Source organism: Candoia aspera, chromosome 2 (assembly GCF_035149785.1).
Source record: "Candoia aspera isolate rCanAsp1 chromosome 2, rCanAsp1.hap2, whole genome shotgun sequence".
NCBI lineage: Eukaryota > Metazoa > Chordata > Lepidosauria > Squamata > Boidae > Candoia > Candoia aspera.
Genome location: NC_086154.1, coordinates 17,694,926 through 17,713,198, shown reverse-complemented (window position 1 = coordinate 17,713,198; position 18,273 = coordinate 17,694,926). Strand labels below are relative to the sequence as shown.

At 44.4% G+C, this 18,273-nt stretch overlaps 1 protein-coding gene across 2 annotated transcripts; it reads left to right on the top strand.

The window, feature by feature from the left end:
• Positions 1-4,134: 4,134 nt before the first annotated feature.
• Positions 4,135-13,671, top strand: LOC134489001 (zinc finger protein CKR1-like). 2 transcript variants are annotated; one of them, XM_063291390.1, is made up of 2 exons: positions 4,135-4,233; positions 11,455-13,671. In XM_063291390.1, exons 1-2 carry the CDS (start codon positions 4,146-4,148, stop codon positions 13,014-13,016), a joined length of 1,650 nt encoding a protein of 549 aa, XP_063147460.1. In that variant the 5' UTR covers positions 4,135-4,145; the 3' UTR covers positions 13,017-13,671. The 2 variants fall into 2 exon arrangements, with proteins under 2 accessions (XP_063147460.1, XP_063147459.1); XM_063291389.1 differs by having other exon boundaries at positions 11,452-13,671.
• The last annotated feature ends 4,602 nt before the right edge of the window (positions 13,672-18,273 follow it).

The following is an 18,273-nucleotide window of genomic DNA, read 5'->3' as shown; positions in this document are numbered from 1 at the left end:
AACTGTTGATGAAATTGGACAGTTACCCTTGCGCAGATCTGCTCTAAAAATGACAGGGTCACCTGGCTATGTTGAAGAAGCTGAGTTAATAAAGGGCTTTGTTTGGGACAAATGACCGCAGTAAGGTGTGATCAGTAAAAAAAAAACACCTTTTGTGTTTAATAATGAAAGAAGCCTTGCAAAGAGGCTGCATTTCTGTGTGCATTTATCTGGAGGTTAAGTACCCCTGGATTCAATAGGACTAATCTCTGAATAGACTTGCATAAGATTGTACAGAATGGCTTAAAAAGTTAAAGCTTCCTTCCAGGGCTGAATGAATTTCTTTCTTTTTAAATATATTTCTTAGCCCCCTTGCAAAGCTACTGGTTTTCTTGCAGCAGTTTATGATACAAAGGCGGACCTGTTCCGTATCAAGAGGATTATAAAAGCCCAGAGGTACAATTTCAAAGTCAGAATGGCACTCTAGATTTTGTCTCTTTCCAAACCATTCCAGAGTGTATCAGACAGGGCAAGTTGAGTTTACCCATTATTTAGCATTGGTTTGGGAATGAACTTTGATATGGGAGAATTCAGGTTTATAGCAAGGCATTGCTTGGGAACCTGCTGACTGCAGCCCACGAGCTGGTCAGGCAGCTTGTGAAAAAGGCTCGCAAAGCCAGCTTCTCTGCTGCATGGATCTGCAAGGACAGAAGGGCAGGTTGAAACAGCCATCAGCTTCACATATATAATTAGCGGAGCTCCTTTTCTCCGAGGAGGGAGATGCAGATCCTGCTGCTACTGAACTGCTGGGTAGATTTTGTAAAATAAATATTTCCTTAAGCTGCCTCTGAGGGGCAAGAGATTAAATTAGCTAAGCTGAAAAAGGAAAGTTGTGATGAATGTTAAAAAAAGATCAGAAATCACCAGTGGTAGTCCTAGTGAAATGAATTTTGCTTTGTGCCTTCAAGTCAGTTTTGACTCCTGGACTAGTCCCTGCAGTTTTCTTGGCAAGATTTCAGAAGTGGTTTGCCATTGCCTCCTTCCCAGGGCTGAGAGAGAGGGACTGGCCCAAGGTCACCCAGCTGGCTTTGTGCCTAAGGTGGAACTAGAACTCACGGTCTCCCGGTTTCTAGCCTGATGCCTTAATCACTACACTAAACTGCCTGGGCAAATTGAGAGGATTGGCTCAGCTTCCCCGCTCCTGGAAAAGTCTAGCAGATCCTGCTTTTGCAAAAATCCTGAGGATTCTTGGGAGTCCGCCCCCTTATGCCCTTGGAAGGACAGCATCCAGGGTAAACATCCTTAAAGGCCTGTGAAACCTTTTCTGTATTGAAACTGGCAGCCATGGAAACCAGGAGCAGCAGCCTGGTCCCCAGATGCCTGCAAGAGGCTGGTGCTTGAAAAGCACTTCAAATGGGCTTTGGCCCTGGGGCCTTTGTGTGGGAAATGCTGCTTCTGGTTGTAAGGGAAAGCTCATGCTCGCTCTCATTCTCTCTCTTTCTTTATGATTGTGAGTTTGATTCGCATGGAGAGGCCATTATTCCTTCTGTCCTGCCCTAAAATCAGACAAGCTGGAAGCTCTTGCACCCTCAGATAAAATATTCTTTATGCTCGTGAATATTCTGTTACCATCAATCAGATCAGATGCAATCATGGCTACAAGTATGATAGACTGGTTCAAAGATGTGAAAAAATGCAGCTGGGATGCAAAACTTCATTGTGTTTTCATTAGGTGAAGTGTACCAAAAATAAAATAAAATTCTAGAGGGGTATAATACCTGTGTACAGTTGTAAAAAATTCAGATCTAATAAGCATACGTATACCTGATGGTACAAGGCACCACTTCCTCTGTCTAAGATTGGGTGTATTCAGTTTGTAAAATAAAGACACCTTTGTTCTTACGGATTCATTCTTATGCATGCTTACCTGGATATAAGTTTGACAGAACAAAACGCATCTTGCTTCTGAGCAAATTTAATGAATATACGAAATAATGCAATTATGCCAAATATCACAGTGTTATGTATTGAGCAATAAGTAATGTGTTCAAAGTTACGAAAGCATAAAATTAAGTTAATTTTTAAATGAGGAACTTTGCATATGTTTGGGACTGATAATTCATGGAGGTGTACATCTCCAGTTTGGTTTGCTTCCGTGCTGGAATTCTGTGATTTTATGGAAAAATTAATGTGTATTTCGATTTTAATGATGAGAAATACATAGATTGGAGAGACCTTGGCAAGAATTTTGCCCATTTTTGTCATTGTACTATGGAGACTCCTAGTGGTTCTGGTCCTTCAATGGGCTGCTTGGAACACACTGTACTGATAGCATTTATATCCACTATGGCACGGTGAACCACACTTCAGGAAGGAAGGAACGTTTAAACAGTCGCACAGTGTTTCTCAACCTTGGCAACTTTAAGATGGCTGGCTGGGGAATTCTGGGAGTTGAAGTCCACACATCAAGTTGCCAGGGTTGAGAAACACTGTTTGTAGCATACCCACAGAAGCTGCAAACCTATAAAAGAAATCCAATGGTAAAGGCTTTGATTGTGGGAATGGCTGGGTTCAGACACTGTACTAAGCTATAATCCAGTTTGTTTGATTTGGTGTGATTTCAGCCAATTCAGGCTTATTTACTAGACTATGGATAAGTGCAGTTTGAAAAGGCAATAATGCTGTCCCTTTATCAGCAGAACTAAACAGCTGATGGAATGGATGGCTTCTCCTTGTCTGTGGCCCTGAAAATCGTGTTGAAAAATCATTCAACAGTGCATTTTTCAACACGATTTGAACACCATTCGTGTCCACGTTTCTCAGTTGTCCATTAAATGACTGTTGACTAATAATTTTCTGATTTCAGTTGGAAAAGGGGACCTTTTGTCCTTACAGTTGCTGGGGAATCCAAATATTAATATAGTGGGTTTAAAACAAATTGGGTGTATTATATAATAACATTAAAAAGTTAACAAACTGCTTCTCCCAATGTAGAAATTTAGATTTTTGTGAAACAAGGGAATCTTCCCATATAGCAGGAAATCTTATTTAGCCTGGGAATGACATCATCTTTAATCCAGTCTGATGATGAGGGCTAGAAAGAGATACAGCAGCCATTCTCAACCTTCTGACCCTGGAAGAACGCTTGAAATATTTTTCAGCCCTCAGGGAACCCCTGCACATTCAGGCTCAAATACAGGCCAGAAGTTACAAAATCGTTATATTCGTTTCATGGGTAGGCCTGTCTATATGCATGGACAGTGTTCTTAAACTGAAAATAAAGAATGAAACTGACTTCTGTAATGTGAAGTTGCCTGAATTTGAAAAAAATAAATAAATTGTGATCTCCCAGGGAACCCCTAGTGACCTCTTGTGGAACCCAAGGGTGCCATGGAACCCCGGTTGAGAAGCCCTGATAGACAGTATTGCAATTTTGTTAATGAGCTGTGCACTTCTTCAAGGAGCAGGCTACGGTAACTCCTGAGTGCCCTCCTCCCCATCTTTTCCTTGCCCTGTATTGGGAGCAGCTTGAGTTAACAGGATCTGCTTTTCCTTTCATTACCTTTCCCAAGTCTGCTTCTTGAGGCAGTAGCTGGGAGAATCATTCGGTGTCCTAGGAATATTTATTTGGAAGTTCCCGGTAACACGTTTAAGATTTTAGCCTTGGAAACATGGAACAAGGATGCCTCTGAGCGTATGCTCATTCAGGAATTTATTTTACTGACTTATTTCAGATAGTTGCATACTGCTTTCTATTTTAAAAATCTCAAAGTGGTTTACTGAACTGTAATGGGGCTTTGTAGTAGTTTCTCACACAAATCCTATTTTTTCTTCAAAGCCATTGGTTGATCGTTGCTGCAGCCAAACCCTTTGTGAAGGTCAGGAAAGGGAACTTGCTGGTTGCTGCTACTGTTAAAAAAATGGGATTAAAAATCTTTGTTGATCTACTGCAAATAATCCAGAAGTCTAGCAGGAGACCTTAATCTACTGTTGCTGCTTTAGACTTAGCATGACACGTAAGTTATATGCCGCTAACCAGAGATTCTGTAGCTCTAACCCCAGTATGCTTGGAGGGCTCCAGGTAAGGGAAGTCTACTTCAGTGAAACCAAGTGCATTTAACTTGTTGTTGGCAGGTGCTGGTGAACCTCCGAAAAGACCCTCTATCATGGAGCCATGGGTGTATCTAGACCAGCGTCAGAAGGCTCTGTATCGAGATGTTATGCAAGAAAGCTATGAGACACTAATGTCTCTTGGTAAGAACGTGCCTTCCTGTTTCTTCTGTGTCATGGTCAATGTTCTGCTTGCTTATTTTTGTATTTGATTTCTTAGGTCTAATAAAGGCAGTCTCTTCTCATCTGCCATCAGTAGCATTTAACTGATGAGACATTCAGGGAACGGGCTGAGTCTTTTCACTGTACTTGAGAAAAGGCAAAAAGTGGCGTGGATCTCCCAAGGAAAGTATTTAAAGAAACAGTCTCTCTCACCCTCCCCCACAATGGTCAATGGATTGGACAGAATCAGGTTCAGATCTCTGCTCAGTATAAAGCGAGCTGGATGATCTTGCCTCTCTCTCTGTTTAGCCTCATAAGGATGTTACAAGAATAAGAGGGACTCATAGAAAACTGGGATTTGGTAGAGGCCCTAATATTTGTGTTGAAGGATGGCATAGCTTCAGACAAGCCAATTGTCCAGGGCTATTCCTCCAAGTCTTCTGTGTATATCAGAAGGCTTCAGGCCGAATGTTGCTTCGCTTTGTCTCAGGATTCTGCAGAAGAAAGGGCAGCTTCTTAAAACAGCTACTGCATTGGGAGTATGACATAAGAGGTCTCTTCTTCCCCACTTCTTCTGCAACTGAAAAAAATGGCGGTTGATCCCATGGATCAACTCAGCCAACATCATAATAATGCATTAAATTTCTGTACTGAAGTTCTTTATGAGCTTTCTTAGACATGTTGAAGAAGTAAATCTATTTTATTCAGCTCCCTATGTCCTAGATGGGAATGAGCTGAGTGATGGGGGTTGTGCTCTGCCCACTTAGTGGACTTATGAGGAGAGCAGTAAACCATCTATGTCTTGGATCACCTTTATTTTCATAATTTTATGTATAGTCATGGTAGGAACATGTACATTCCCAAGTCTCTGAATAGTTAAGAGCCTGGTTGAAAGGAAGCAAGCGCATATGCTTTCCAAAAGAATCAGACTTCTTAAGCATCAGCACAGCTAAGGTTTAATTGGACAATTCCAGTATCAAATATCTACGTCCTGGAGTGGCTTTTGGACAGAATTTTTCCAGTCTTGTCTGAGGCTTTGGCCAGAATCCAGGGTACTTCTTTTGCATGCATAAAGCATTGTGTACACCATTCTGTCTTAGGATGCCTGTGCTGAAGAGGTTGCAGTCCAAGCAGTTCTCAGACCTGTTGAGCAAGAAACCTAAGTCCAAATATGTGTACATTGCTTCTGCACATCGGGTTTGGTTTACTTGGGGGTAGTAATGAGAAGGGTAAAGAATTTGTCCTAACTGCCAGGAACCACGCTGAGACAAGGAACTGGTCTCTAATGTCTTATTGCTTGTACATAACAGGAATCCTAACAAACTGAAGGAGCGTGGGAAAACCTCAGCCATATAAACCCCAAAGGTTAAGGCGGTCCCGATCTCTGTCTCTTTGAATGGCTACCTAATTCCTCAGTGCTACGCATGCGCTTAACAGTCTGAATGGGAGCCCCCTGCTCGCCATCCTTACTCATGACAGAATTTGTACCTTTCATGACTCAGACGGGAGTTGGCCAGCTCTTCACATCTGGTAGTCCTTCCTTCCCCCACTTAGATCATCTACCTCGGTGTGTTGGTGTTCAGATGTGATCATGGTGGCTGCGGAATTCCAAGTGTTGTACTTCTAGAACAGCTGGAGGTAAAGTTAGACAAAGTTATTCCACCGAAGTAGCAGAAAGTAGGGCTGTTAATCTGGGCTGCAGAAATCCAGATTGCCACTAGATAGCAGCAGTAGGTTTTGTGTGCTTCTTTACTGCCATCTCTGGTTAGCTGGATTTCTGAGCCTAGATCTGGTGACCCTAGCAGAGAGGAGAAATTGCCCATTGCAAAGAAGAACTGGCCTTCAGACATTTCCTGAGGATATGAGTGGCTCCTGATGGAAGGTAAGATGCTGAGCTGCATTAGGCAGGGATAGCGTTTAATGAAACGTGTATGGGGTTGAGTGAGTGAGATTCATGTATGTACTGACCTTTAATCCGAGTTGATGTAATACTCACCAACCTTTCAGGTGTCCCCCATCATTCAAAATGTAAATGCAGGTGCCTGCAAGATTCCTCTGCTGTCCAAATTAAAGGTTTTGGACTTTCCCACCATAAGCACTCAATGTTTTGAGCATGACATGCTATAGATCTGTCTATTTCTGGGGGGCTTGTTTGAAATTATGAGGCAAGTGGTCTAATACAGGGTAAATCTGTACATGCAAGGAAATGGATCCAAAAGGTCACAAGCATTTGAAAGGGCAGATTTCCTCAGGAGAAGAGAAAGTTGTGCTGAAGACTCTGGAGGCAATGGAGTGACCTTCAGTACTTTTCAGACCTGGAGTAATGAGGTCACCTGCTAGCAGATCCAGATGTTCAGAAGGACCCACTTGCCAGCTTCCCAGAGCTTCTTGCCCCACTGATGATTTCCCCAGGGTTGACAGATTTTGTACTTACATTATGGCAAAGCCTGAAATCTGAGGGCATTTGAGCAAACCAACATAGGTTCCGGGAGGGAGGGGAATGATGAAATGTTTGCTGTGATACCTGCCATGAACTTCTGCACTTGCATACAACATCAGGATGCAAGTAGGAAAGGTTAGAATTTACATCATAATGTCACAACGCCTGTTTTGTCACTATAGTTTGTATCAGATGCCTATGAGTACCAGCATTCTTCAATCACGTGTTGGAGGAGGTACCTGATACCTCCATGTGCCAAATGAACTCAGCAGTAGCAGGCAGGTGGTGTGAGGCCCTGGCCCTGGTGATAGCGGAGTGTGTCCATATATGGACCTCTGTCCTGACTGCTCTTTGCTGTGAGAAGGTGGCAAGGACAGGATAGAAAATATGATGGTGAATTAGGGAAAAAGTGGACCATTTCATTGGTTCAGAACATGATGCTTTAACTTTTCTTTTAAAGCCGCACAGTTCAGGAATTTCCCTGAATCTTACCAGCAGCTCCTAATCCTGTCTCGTCTGCATAATCTGCGGTCAGTAAAATACAAGGTGTTCTCCTTGGGTGGGTAATGTTGGCTATGTGTGGTTGTGTTCCTCCCTTCCAAATGCAAGGTTCCAGCTCCTATAGTTACAGCTGCTAGGTTTTTCCTGAGGAGGAAGGTTGAGGAACTTAAATGTTTGGAGTTCAGCCCATCCCTTGCCTGGTTAGTTCCGGAGCTGAGACGGGACAGAGTTCTTGCAAACAGCCAGATGGATCTTGGCTCCCTTCATTCTACCCTATCTAACATCCCACTTTACAGAGAACAAGGCAGTTTTCTGCACTGCGGTCACATAAGCTCCCTCAGTATAGCCTTGGACTGTCAGTTTCTCAGTGCCTAGACTTCTAATCCTGTCCTGAGCAGGGCTCACATTTGTAAATACTGGAACCCTTGATTGCAATATCAGACTGGACAAAAAGTTGTTGCAAGATCTACATAAATGCAAATTGGATGCTATAATGTATTTATATTTCTCTTGATTTCTGCTACACCCTAATTTCTCTACTTGCTTGAGTAAATAAGGTTGAAAAGGAGGCCTAAAAACACTTGTTGGACTTTACTGAAAGCAGGGCCATCTATCAAGCAGTCTGCACATTCAGCCCCCATACGGAAAGTTGGTGCTCCATAGAAAAGGAACTTGTGGATCAAATAGATTCAGAGAACTCTCGCAAGTAAGGCAGTGAAGCTTCCTCCTGCCTTTACAGTTCAGATGCCACTTTCTTTACTTGGAAGTAGGTTCCAAACAAACAGTGTTTGGACTAGCAGCTGTAATTGATGTTTGGCCAAAACAAAGATGGAACTGAATTCCTGTACCACTGATTTCTATATTTAATCTGTTGATTTACACGCCACCTTTCTACTCAAGCAAGCATTCAAGAGGGCGAAGAAACTGAATACAAATGCTAGAAAACAAAAATTAAAATTACACTAATTTTTAACCCAAACTTTCTCAAGCCTAACTTCTTTAGCATGTTGTAGGCATAGCTTACAAAGTAGGGTAGGACTGTTTTTTAGAAGGGGAAAATGTGAGCACTGACTTGAGGGGAATAAAAGCTAGGCTTAGGAAACCTACATTGTCTAGAGCAGTGTTTCTCAGCCTTGGCAACTTTTAAGATGTGTAGACTTCAACACCCAGCATGACTGGCTGGGGAATTCTGGGAGTTGAAGTCCACACATCTTAAAGTTGCCAAGGCTGAGAAACACTGGCCTAGAAGCTAATCTTTTCTCAACATGGCACCCTCCAGATAACCTATACTACAACTTCCATCATCCCCGGCCAGCATGGCTGATGAGAGGCTGCAGGTTGGGAAATGAGGACAAAAGATGGCTTATGGGTTTAGGGACATACTTTCAGATCAAGACAACACAAGCCCGCTGTCTAAAACTGTTGCCATGATCTTGTTCTCTTTAAAAAGATTCTCCTGGCTGCCTGTGAAGATCTAGAAAAGAGGTGCTTTTTTGTTGCCTTCCTCTGAGGGCTGCTAAACTGCCAAAATCAAGAGAGAGGGGCTTTACTGCCACAGTCACCCCTATGGAGTGCCTTCTTCCTAGGGCTTTTCAGGCCCATCATGGTCAAGTCTTAAGAAAGTCTGACTGTGACCTTATGGCAGATTCATTCATGGTGAAATAAACCACGACTTACTCAGTTAACACTGAAGCACAGGCTGGGTTCTGACAACACACTAGGGAGAAGTCTGGTTGGCTAGTTGTGAATTAGCCAGACTTTCCATTTAAAGAGTCTTTGTGTTTTGCCCAGAACTTCAGTTGGAAGACTTTAACTTTTGTAGTATGTTGGCTTTCACGCAGACTTTAATATTTTTACAAGTTGCTGGGAAGAGTTTTATTGCTTAGTGAATTTGAGTAAAATCTACACTAAACCAAGCATTCTTTACTTAGCTTTACACAGAGAGGTAGAGCTGCTCCTTGGGTGCTGAAAGCCAGGGGAAAAAAGATAAGCCATTTAACCCTTTATGGGAAAGCCTTGGCTGGCCCTTGTTGCACCTGGAGCCAATTAGCATCTCTTGGTAGCAGGAAAGCAAGTTTCTCATTGAAGTTGAATGCTGGGCTCATTTCTGGAAAGTTAACTTGCTTTCCTTCTGACAGTGCAGTGCAAAGGTCTTGGTTTTTTCCAGAGGTCAAAAAAGCAGTAGAGTTTTAAATTCTTGGGATCCTCTCAAAGCACTCTTTGAAAAAACTGCAGAGATTTTGGAAAACTTGCCTTGGTGGGTGGTAGGGTAGGACAAGGAACTTGAAAGCTCTTCCATTCCTCCCCTGCATCCTCCCTCCATCTCTGAGTTTTGGACTCCTCCCATTTCCTCCAAGGGAGGGGGCTCCCTCTCAGATGGGCTCCGCCCACTAGACCAGTAGCCTTTTCCAGCCCTAAAGGCTCTTTTAAAGGTCTTTCCTTGGTTGCCTTCCTACAGGGAAGAGGGGAATAAAGATTCATCTGATGGCAGAGAGTAGGAGAGCGAGAATAGCTGCCCAGCAAGCTCTTTTCCGGCTGCTTACTGATCCTGGTCAGGATCCCTGGTCAGAGAAGGAAGGAAGGAAGGAGAGAAGTAGGACAGGTGGGACAGCTTATATTAGAGGTGCTTTTTTTTCTTGGAAAGGCTACTCCTTGGTTTTCTGCTGGTACCTTCACTTCCTCCACCCCAGTAGCTGCTTGCTGCTCCAGTCCTGCGTTGTTACTATATTTCTGCCCCAAGAATGATGCTTTGAAATTGCCTTCCCTGTGCCCTGCCCCTTCCATCTTCCCCCTTGTATCTTTTTCCTTTCTTCCTCCAGAAGCCCCTTTTCTTTTTCTGCCACCATCCTAAGTCTCCCTTCTGGGTTGGCTCCCCCCGTTCCACCTCTTTGCCCCCCATGTTAAGGGTTCATTCTTGGAGTTTGCCCAAACCCTGTTTCCTTCTCAATCCATTTCTCCAGATTCTCTTTCTCCTCGCAAATCCCATTTCAGCCACCTTGCTTCAAGCCTTTTAATTCGTATGGAGTATCCAAAGAACTTGGCCCTTGATTTTTAGTCTGGTTGGTGTATCTGCTGCTTGGTGGGAAGGGATTGGAGGTGGTAGAAATTTTACTCCTACTCTGTGGGTCCAGGAAAGTTACTCCATATGCATTCAAAACCGCTCTCATTTGTTAAATGAAGGGTAAAAGGGAAGGCTGGTCTGGGTGTGTGTTGAGTGGGGGAGGGGAGGATATAATGGTGGTCATTGTAATTAGGTATTACAGTAGTTGGCCAGCATGGCATTGGGTATGTTGCTCCATTCTTATGGTAACCTCCTCCAGTTTAGTGCCCTCTAGTTGTGTTGGGCTATAACAGCAGTGATTCGCTAGCCAGTTTGGGAGACCTGCTAAGGATATGGTAGAAACTGTAGTCCAACACATCTGGAGAGCACCAGGTTGGGGAAGACTGGTGTGTGCATTTGCCAAATGTGCCCGTTCGTTTTTGATGTTGCTCCTAAAATACTGTAAGTCAATCCATGACAAGCAAAATTGAAAACAGCCATTTTGCTCTTTGTAAATTTCAAATGGTTTCTGGGTAGGTGGGGGAATAAAAGGAGGGACTGTTTTCTATATTCTTATTTTAAATATTCTGACCTGTTAATTTTTAGAGTTATCATTTATACATTGCTTTCAGAAATAGTGAAGCTGCTTTGAAAGAAAGACATTGGACCAAATAGGTAGTCTTTGCTTAATGACCGTTCCTTTAGCAACTGTCTGGAGTTATGACAGTGCTGGAAAAACTGACTTACACTTACATGTTCCTTGCATGTACAACTGCTGCAGCATCCCCATGGTCATGTGATCATGATTTGGGCGCTTGGCAACCATCATGCATTTACAACGGTTGCAGTATCCCACGGTCACGTGATCTCCATTTCAACCTTCCCAGCTGGCTTCTGGTAAGCAAAATCAATAGGGAACCACGTGGTTTGCTTAATGACCATGTGGTTCGCTTAATGACTACTGCAAAAACAGTTTTAAAATTTGGTTGGGATTCACTTAATGACTGCATTGTTCAGCAGCCTAAATTTCTGTTCCAATTGTGGTCGTTAAGCGAGGACTAACTAATACAGTCAGCTTTTAAAAAAATAAAGTGACACTTACTACATTTGCCAGAAATTTGGATATCTAAATGAATAAACAACAAATTAAAAGAGTTGGAGTGACATGGGTTGGATGAGATGTTGGCCAGAATTTTAATTTATGTTGCCTTTGTCTTAGCAGCTAATCAATTGCTAAACAACAGTAACCATGAGGATGAGGATGAAGATGAAGAGGAGTCTGAAGGCCCGGAGGAGTTGCGGCCAGGGACGTCTCAAAGCGCGCCCCGAAGGGTCAAGCCCTTGACGAGACGGGTAGCTCCCAAGCAGCCGAAAATCATCCCAGTGGTGAAGAAGGACAAAGCCACCCAGCGTGGTCACGCCCTGAAGAAAAGCCTCGAGAGACGTTGCTCGGATTGTACGAGAACCCTTCATTCCACCGGCAGGGGCCGCCAGCGGAGCGAAGCAAACGCTGCTCGGGAGAAGCCGTTCCAGTGTACCGACTGCGGGAAATGCTTCATATGGAGCTCCCATCTGGAGCGTCACAGGCGGATGCACACTGGAGAAAAGCCCTTCAAATGTCTCAACTGTGGGGAGGCCTACAGCCAGAACTTCCACCTCCTGCAGCACAGCTGCGCCCAGCTGATTGAAAAGCCCTTCAAGTGTCCTGAGTGCGGGAAGCGCTTTGCCCAGAGCTCAGCCCTGGAGAACCATCAGAAGGGTCACACAGCGGAGAAGCCCCACAAGTGCTCGGACTGTGGGAAATGCTTCATCTGGGCTTCCCACCTGGAGAGGCACCGGCGGGTCCATACCGGAGAGAGGCCTTTCAAGTGCCCTGAGTGTGGGGAGTCGTATAGCCAGAGTGCGCACTTGGCCAAGCACCGGCGTAACCACATGGGCGAGCGCCCTTACAACTGCCCTGCCTGCTGGAGAAGCTTCGCTCAGATCTCTGAGCTGGAGGAGCACAAGAAGACCCACCTGGGCTGCGAGGACTGCGGCAAGGTCTACCGGAGTCGGCAGACGCTGATGCGACACCAGCGGGGACACCACCGTGAACGCACCCATCTTTGTGAAGAATGTGGGAAGGGGTTCGTGTGGGCTTCTCACCTGGAGCGCCACCGCCGCGTGCACACTGGGGAGCGCCCGTTCCCCTGCCCCATCTGCGGGGAGAAGTTTGCCCAGAAGGTCCATCTCCTTCATCACAACAAGACTCACTCTCATGCCCGGCCGTATAAATGTGGGGACTGTGACAAATGCTTTGGGGACAGCTCTGCTTTCCTAGCTCATCAGCGGGGCCATGCCATGGAGAAGAACCACAAGTGCCAGTATTGCTCCAAAAGCTTTGCCTGGAGCTCCCACTTGGAAAGGCATCAGCGTATCCACACAGGAGAGAAGCCCTACAAATGCCCCGATTGTCCTGAGCACTTTAGCCAGACATCCCAGCTCTTCAAGCATCAGCGCAGCCACCTAGGCAAGAGGCCCTACAAGTGCAGCGAATGTGGGCGCAGCTTCAGCACCACCCTGGAAGTCCTCATCCATCAGCGGACCCACTTTGGGGCCAAGCCCTTCCGGTGCTCCAGCTGTGGGAAGGGGTTCACCCGTCGAGCCAACCTGCTCAAGCATCAAAGGAGCCATGTGAAGGACTCCCCTAAGGAACATTTAATTGAACCAAAATGTGAAGGGATGGGTTCTCCAGTATTTAGTAATCGAGAGTCCATGCAGGAGAAGGCTGTTGCAATGTTCTGAGGTTATGGAAACTCCAGTACTTGCTCAGCTCTTGCGACAGGACCAGAGGCTATGAACGTGGTAGGAGAGAGGAATGTTTTAGGAAACGCCCAGGACAGTAGGAAGCTCATGGGAAAGTCTTGGTGGAGAGGTATGGCTGACACCAGCACGTGAAAGAAGATCTGTTGAGGTGACCATAATAACCATGTCCATCGGTAATGAGGATCCTGATTTAGAGTCCATGTAGATGACTTTATTTCACATTTAGTTGATACTGTACATATAAATATGCCCCGAGTTTGGGGAAAGAGCTTTATTTACTGTTCATCTTTCCATTATACATTGGAAGCCTTGCCTCAGATAGACTAATTCTTTCCCCCCACAATCCTTTTTATTTTGAAACTCTGGATAATGAAGCTTTAACAGATGCTGAAGACTGACCTCCAGACCCTAATAGGCCTGACTGAGACTTTAGTAAATGCTGTGGAAGTCTGCACGGGGGCTGAAAAATGAACCTTTTTTTAAAGCCTCTTGAATGTGGAGAAAAAGCTTTATTGACTTACCTTAAAGAACCTAAACATCCGAGGCCCTGTGCTGGCCAATTGTATTTTAGTGAATATCATAAAGATTAGATGGTACTGTGGTACCTGAATACCCAGAGACTATCTTAATATCAGACTATTGCATTCTTGATGCCCTGTGGGGGGCTACATGGGTAAAAACCCTCCCTATTTTTTTCTTGGTTCTTGGAATCCTAGCTGTTTAGTTTCTGCTTAACTAGTTTGGAGAGAAGATGTCATCTATACCCAGAAACACCTGGATTTCCTTTCCAACGTTAACTAGAGAATGGAAACACTCGACCCTGCATTAGCAAATGGGGAGGGTTGGCTTAATGAGCCCCAGTCCACTTGCATACACTTGGTTTTGGTGCTTTAACCTTGGGAGTTCTTGATAGATTGATCACAAGGGTGCACATGTAGGGAAGTGGGATCTGCTTAACCAAGGGATTCATGGGGGAAGTCAGTACAGTTGGGGATGGGAATGCCAAAGGGTGCAAAGTATGGAGGGATAGAAAATAGGTAGGTTCCAAAAAGATCCAGATATGGGAATGAGGAACACATTTGTGGGCGGTCTATGGATGGTGGGAGAAGTCAGAGTTCAGAGGTGCCAGTCTTTTTCAAGAAGGTTAGAAGCTGGTTTCAGGAACTGGTCCTGTGACAGCTGTGTAATTTTTGTTTCAGAATTAGGAGTGACTTTATGAAGGGCATATGCAGGAGACCTTGACAAACAGCGCCTTGTGCTATAACAAGGAAAGGAAAACGGATGCTCAGATATCTTGGATTATGCCAGTGTCAAAGGGGGAAAGAAGCAGAACATGAGTTTAATCTGGAGAAAAGCAGGCTAGAAATGTAATGAAAGCGACACAAAACTCAATGGGAGGAAGAGGACAGCCACTGGGCTGTGTGGGTTTAACCTCTAGGACAGTGTTTCTCAACTTGAAGATGTGTGGACTTCAACTCCCAGAATTCTCTAGCCAGCCATGCTGGCTGGGGAATTCTGGGAGTTGAAGTCCACACATCTTCAAGTTGCCAAGGTTGAGAAACACTGGTCTAGGATTTACCACTGGAGTTGAGGAGGAGATACGGAAAAAGGCCTTGCTGAAACCTGAAGCAGTTTGGGGTTTGAGAGAACATGCTTGGGAAGGTAGGTGAGTGCTTATTGCTCACTGAGGCTACGAAAAGTTGAACTGTGCATCAGGGAGGATTATAGCCACGGGGAATGGATTGGAGGGCGCTCAACCAAATCCACTCTTGAGTTCTGATGGCCAGTGAAGGCCACCCTAAGTCTGTAAGGCTATGATGAAAAGGAAAGGGAGGGTTGTCTTCCCAGGTGCTGAGGTGATGAATTGTTATTTGCCCAGCTGTTGTACTTTCCTCAGATCCTACCTCAGGTCCATGTTCCAGATGACAGGGTGGAAGAACCCATCTTGCCCTTCACCCTCCGTGGCACGCTTACAGAAGAGATGCCCACAGAGGAATGGAAGCCTGGCCTTGGGGAGAGTTCACCGTTACTGTAAACATGCTTCCACCACACTCTTTGAAACACCAAATCAGAGGATTAAAGTAGATGGATGAGCCCTGATGTTTTAGTATAAGGTCTCTGTAATCCAGTTTCTTTCTCGCCCTGTCTGCCTGTGTTCCCAACTGATCTCCTTTGCTATGCTATCGTGTTTCCTTCAGAAGTTTATTTGCTTTATTGCTTTGGGGTACCTGTTTGATATCATATGCTTGATTTTGTTCTTGTCCCTTTCCCCTGAAACCTCTTTCTTGTTTTTGTCTCAAGTAAGCAAGCATCTTTCTGTTTTAGGACCCCTTTCCCCAACTGACTAATAGAGATAAAAGAGTTTCTAATCTCTGACTTTCTTTGTTGATGGTTAGGAGTAATCAAGTAAAAAAAAATGTAGTTTATGGAGGTCTGGTTTTTCCACTATATGCTATACTCTGAGGTTTACTTCTATCATTTCAGCAGGCTGTGCTGGATGTTTTCAGAGGAAATTCGGGACAGGAATAGTATCACCTGGCTTATACCAGGGTGAGTTCCCGCAGCAATGTAACTACTATGCAGAGTTTAGAAGCCAGCTCCAAAATGCTCACTTTGGTTAAATCGGAGTTTCTTTTTGGAATTAGGACTTCCAGAAATCCCAGCCAACATGTTGCCTGGCCTGTTCAGGGAGCTGTAGTCCTGACATTTATGGAAGGCATCAGGTTCAAACAGCTGGGCTAAAGGATAGATGGCTTTTTAATTGAAAAGGAAAACAATTAATTGGGGTATGGAAAAAGATTTATAAGATGGGACAGGGTGGGAGAAAGAGTCCTTCCCCAGACTTTTGCCCCCCTCAAACCAAAAGTCTTGTGTTCAAACCAGTGGCTTGTAGATTCAAGACCAGCAAAATCAAGACCAGCTGCCATACAGTGTGATGGTCTCTAGCCTTTGGTGGCTTTAAAATGACCTAGACAGTTTCACTGAGGATTGGAAGCTGTAAGCCATCTCATTTATCTTGCTGAATCCCAAAGTTATGGAGGGAATTGGGTGATGGAGTAGTGTTGCCTTGTACCTCATGTCTGGGCTTTCCAGAAGCATCTGCGTATTCCTTGTGGGAATGGGGGAATTGGTCTAGCTGGAACTATGGTCTGATCCAGCAGGGATCTTGTGCTAAATCATATGGCAGATTAGGAGATTTAAGTACATTCCCAGCCAAGTTGGCAGCCATTCCTTCAGACTTTGAACCTGGTGAGAAAATCTGGTTGAAAAAAAATACCTGGGAGAAAGAGTAAAGTTGGGGCTGTCTTAGCAGTGCTGGGAGGTCACCTGAGTTGGGTCAGTCCTTCGGGGCTGCATGGGAGGACAACCTCAGAAAAAAAAAATCTTTAAAACTCAAAACAGTAAGTTTGGGTAGACAACTTCTCATCCAGACAGTGTTTGCTTCCCAAGTTTGCAGGATCAGATTTTCAAGCACTAAAAAAAACCCCCCAAACCCTAAAAAGGACAACATGGTGGAAAGTGTATCTAATTTACAAGGTCCAGACCCTGCTGAGCTGAACTGCTAACCCACATTCTGTTCCCGGGTAGTTTTTAATATTTTAAGGGAGATCCTAGAGGTTCTAAAAGCTAACTGGCTTCCTTCAACTTTAGAGCTCTTTGGCTGCCATTAAGGTTAAGCTGCACCTTCTGTGGTTGGTGTGTGTTAAAAATAGGGGGTGGTGCTTAAATCTCTCTGGATGATGGAAAGATTTTTATTAATTTTTAAAATCCAGCTCTCCCTGAACATTTCTTAAGGGAACCAGTGTAATGCCATTTAATCATCAGAACAACCCTGTGAATTATGCTGAGGGGGTAGACTGGAGCTTCCTCTGGAACAGTGTTTCTAAACCGTGGCAACTTTAAGATGTGCGAACTTCAACTCCCAGAATTCCCCAGCCAGCATGCTGGCTGGGGAATTCTGGGAGTTGTCTGCACATCTTAAAGTTGCCAAGGTTGAGAAACACTGCTCTGGAGCCTTCATAACCAACTGAGTCCTAGTCTACCCTTCAGTCCACTTCTCCAACCTGGGACTCTCCAGGTGGGTTGGGACTGCTCCTTACCCTACTGATTGCTAGGTTAGGAACCACAGCAAGTCGGACTCTAAAACTGGATTTACAGCAGTTACAGCCTGTTTATTCATTTTGGGGTTGGTTCATTTTCTTTTCAAAGAGAGAAAAATGATGACTCAGAGGCAAAGGATGGTCAGGTTCCTGAATGGTTTTTCTTACAACAATCTCTGTGCCCTGCCTTTCCATTCGGTAACTGGGATAACTGGCTTACAGTCTGCCAAACAAAGCAGAAATAGACAAACATCTTGAAAGAGCAAAGTCTGTATAAGAGCCATATTAAAAATCAACCCATGTGCTAATAGAGGGTCAGATCAAGTTGTGAACTAAGCTTGAGTGGGGCCAGAATCAAACTGCCTTCCCCAGCCTTCCCAATTTGTTGGGATACAGCTATCTTGGCACCTGGAAAGAACAGTGATGCTGCTTGGGGCTGCGGGAGCTGATGGTTGGAATACTGGTTCCTTTGGGAAAGTGATGCACATCCACATGTGTATGTAGGAAAAAGTGATACGCTATTGGCAGTTGCACTCTGACATTTATTTGGGCTGCTCTTTTAAACCATTCCATGGATCTTCTGTGTGTGTGTCAAGAGATGCTTCACCTGACTGGCCAAACCTTTGAAAATAAAAGAACAATCCTAGAAAAAGCTCAGATAATGCAGTTACTTTTCAGGCCCCAAGAATTTGAAATACAATTTCAAGGAAGTAGTTTCTGAAAGATCGTGAGCGGAGAGGTGGAAAAATCCTCCGATTTGAGGTTCCAGTTAAAAAAGCCATTGTGAAAATACATCTGTGCATATTTCAAGGAGAATAGTAGAGAGAGAGTACAGGTAGTCCTCACTTAATGACCACAATTGAGACTGGAATTTTGGTTGCTAAGCAAGGCAGTCTTTAAATGAATCCAACCAGATTTTATGACCTTTTTGCGATGGTCATTAAGCAAATCACTGTGGTCATTAAGTGAACCACGCGGTTAAGCAAATTACATGGTTCCCCATTAATTTTGCTTGCCAGAAGCTGGCCAGGAAGGTTGAAAATGGTGATCACATGATCATGGGATGCTGTGACAGTCGTAAGTGTGAGCACCAATTGTAAGTCAGATTTTTCAGCACTGTTGTAAGTCTGAACCAC

Bases quoted from the DNA above. Each gene is read 5' to 3' on its own strand.
- LOC134489001 (XM_063291389.1), top strand. From the start codon at position 4,146: ATGGAGCCATGGGTGTATCTAGACCAGCGTCAGAAGGCTCTGTATCGA. The intron at 4,234-11,451 runs GTAAGAACGTGC...CCTTTGTCTTAG, and splicing joins TGAGACACTAATGTCTCTTG to CAGCTAATCAATTGCTAAAC.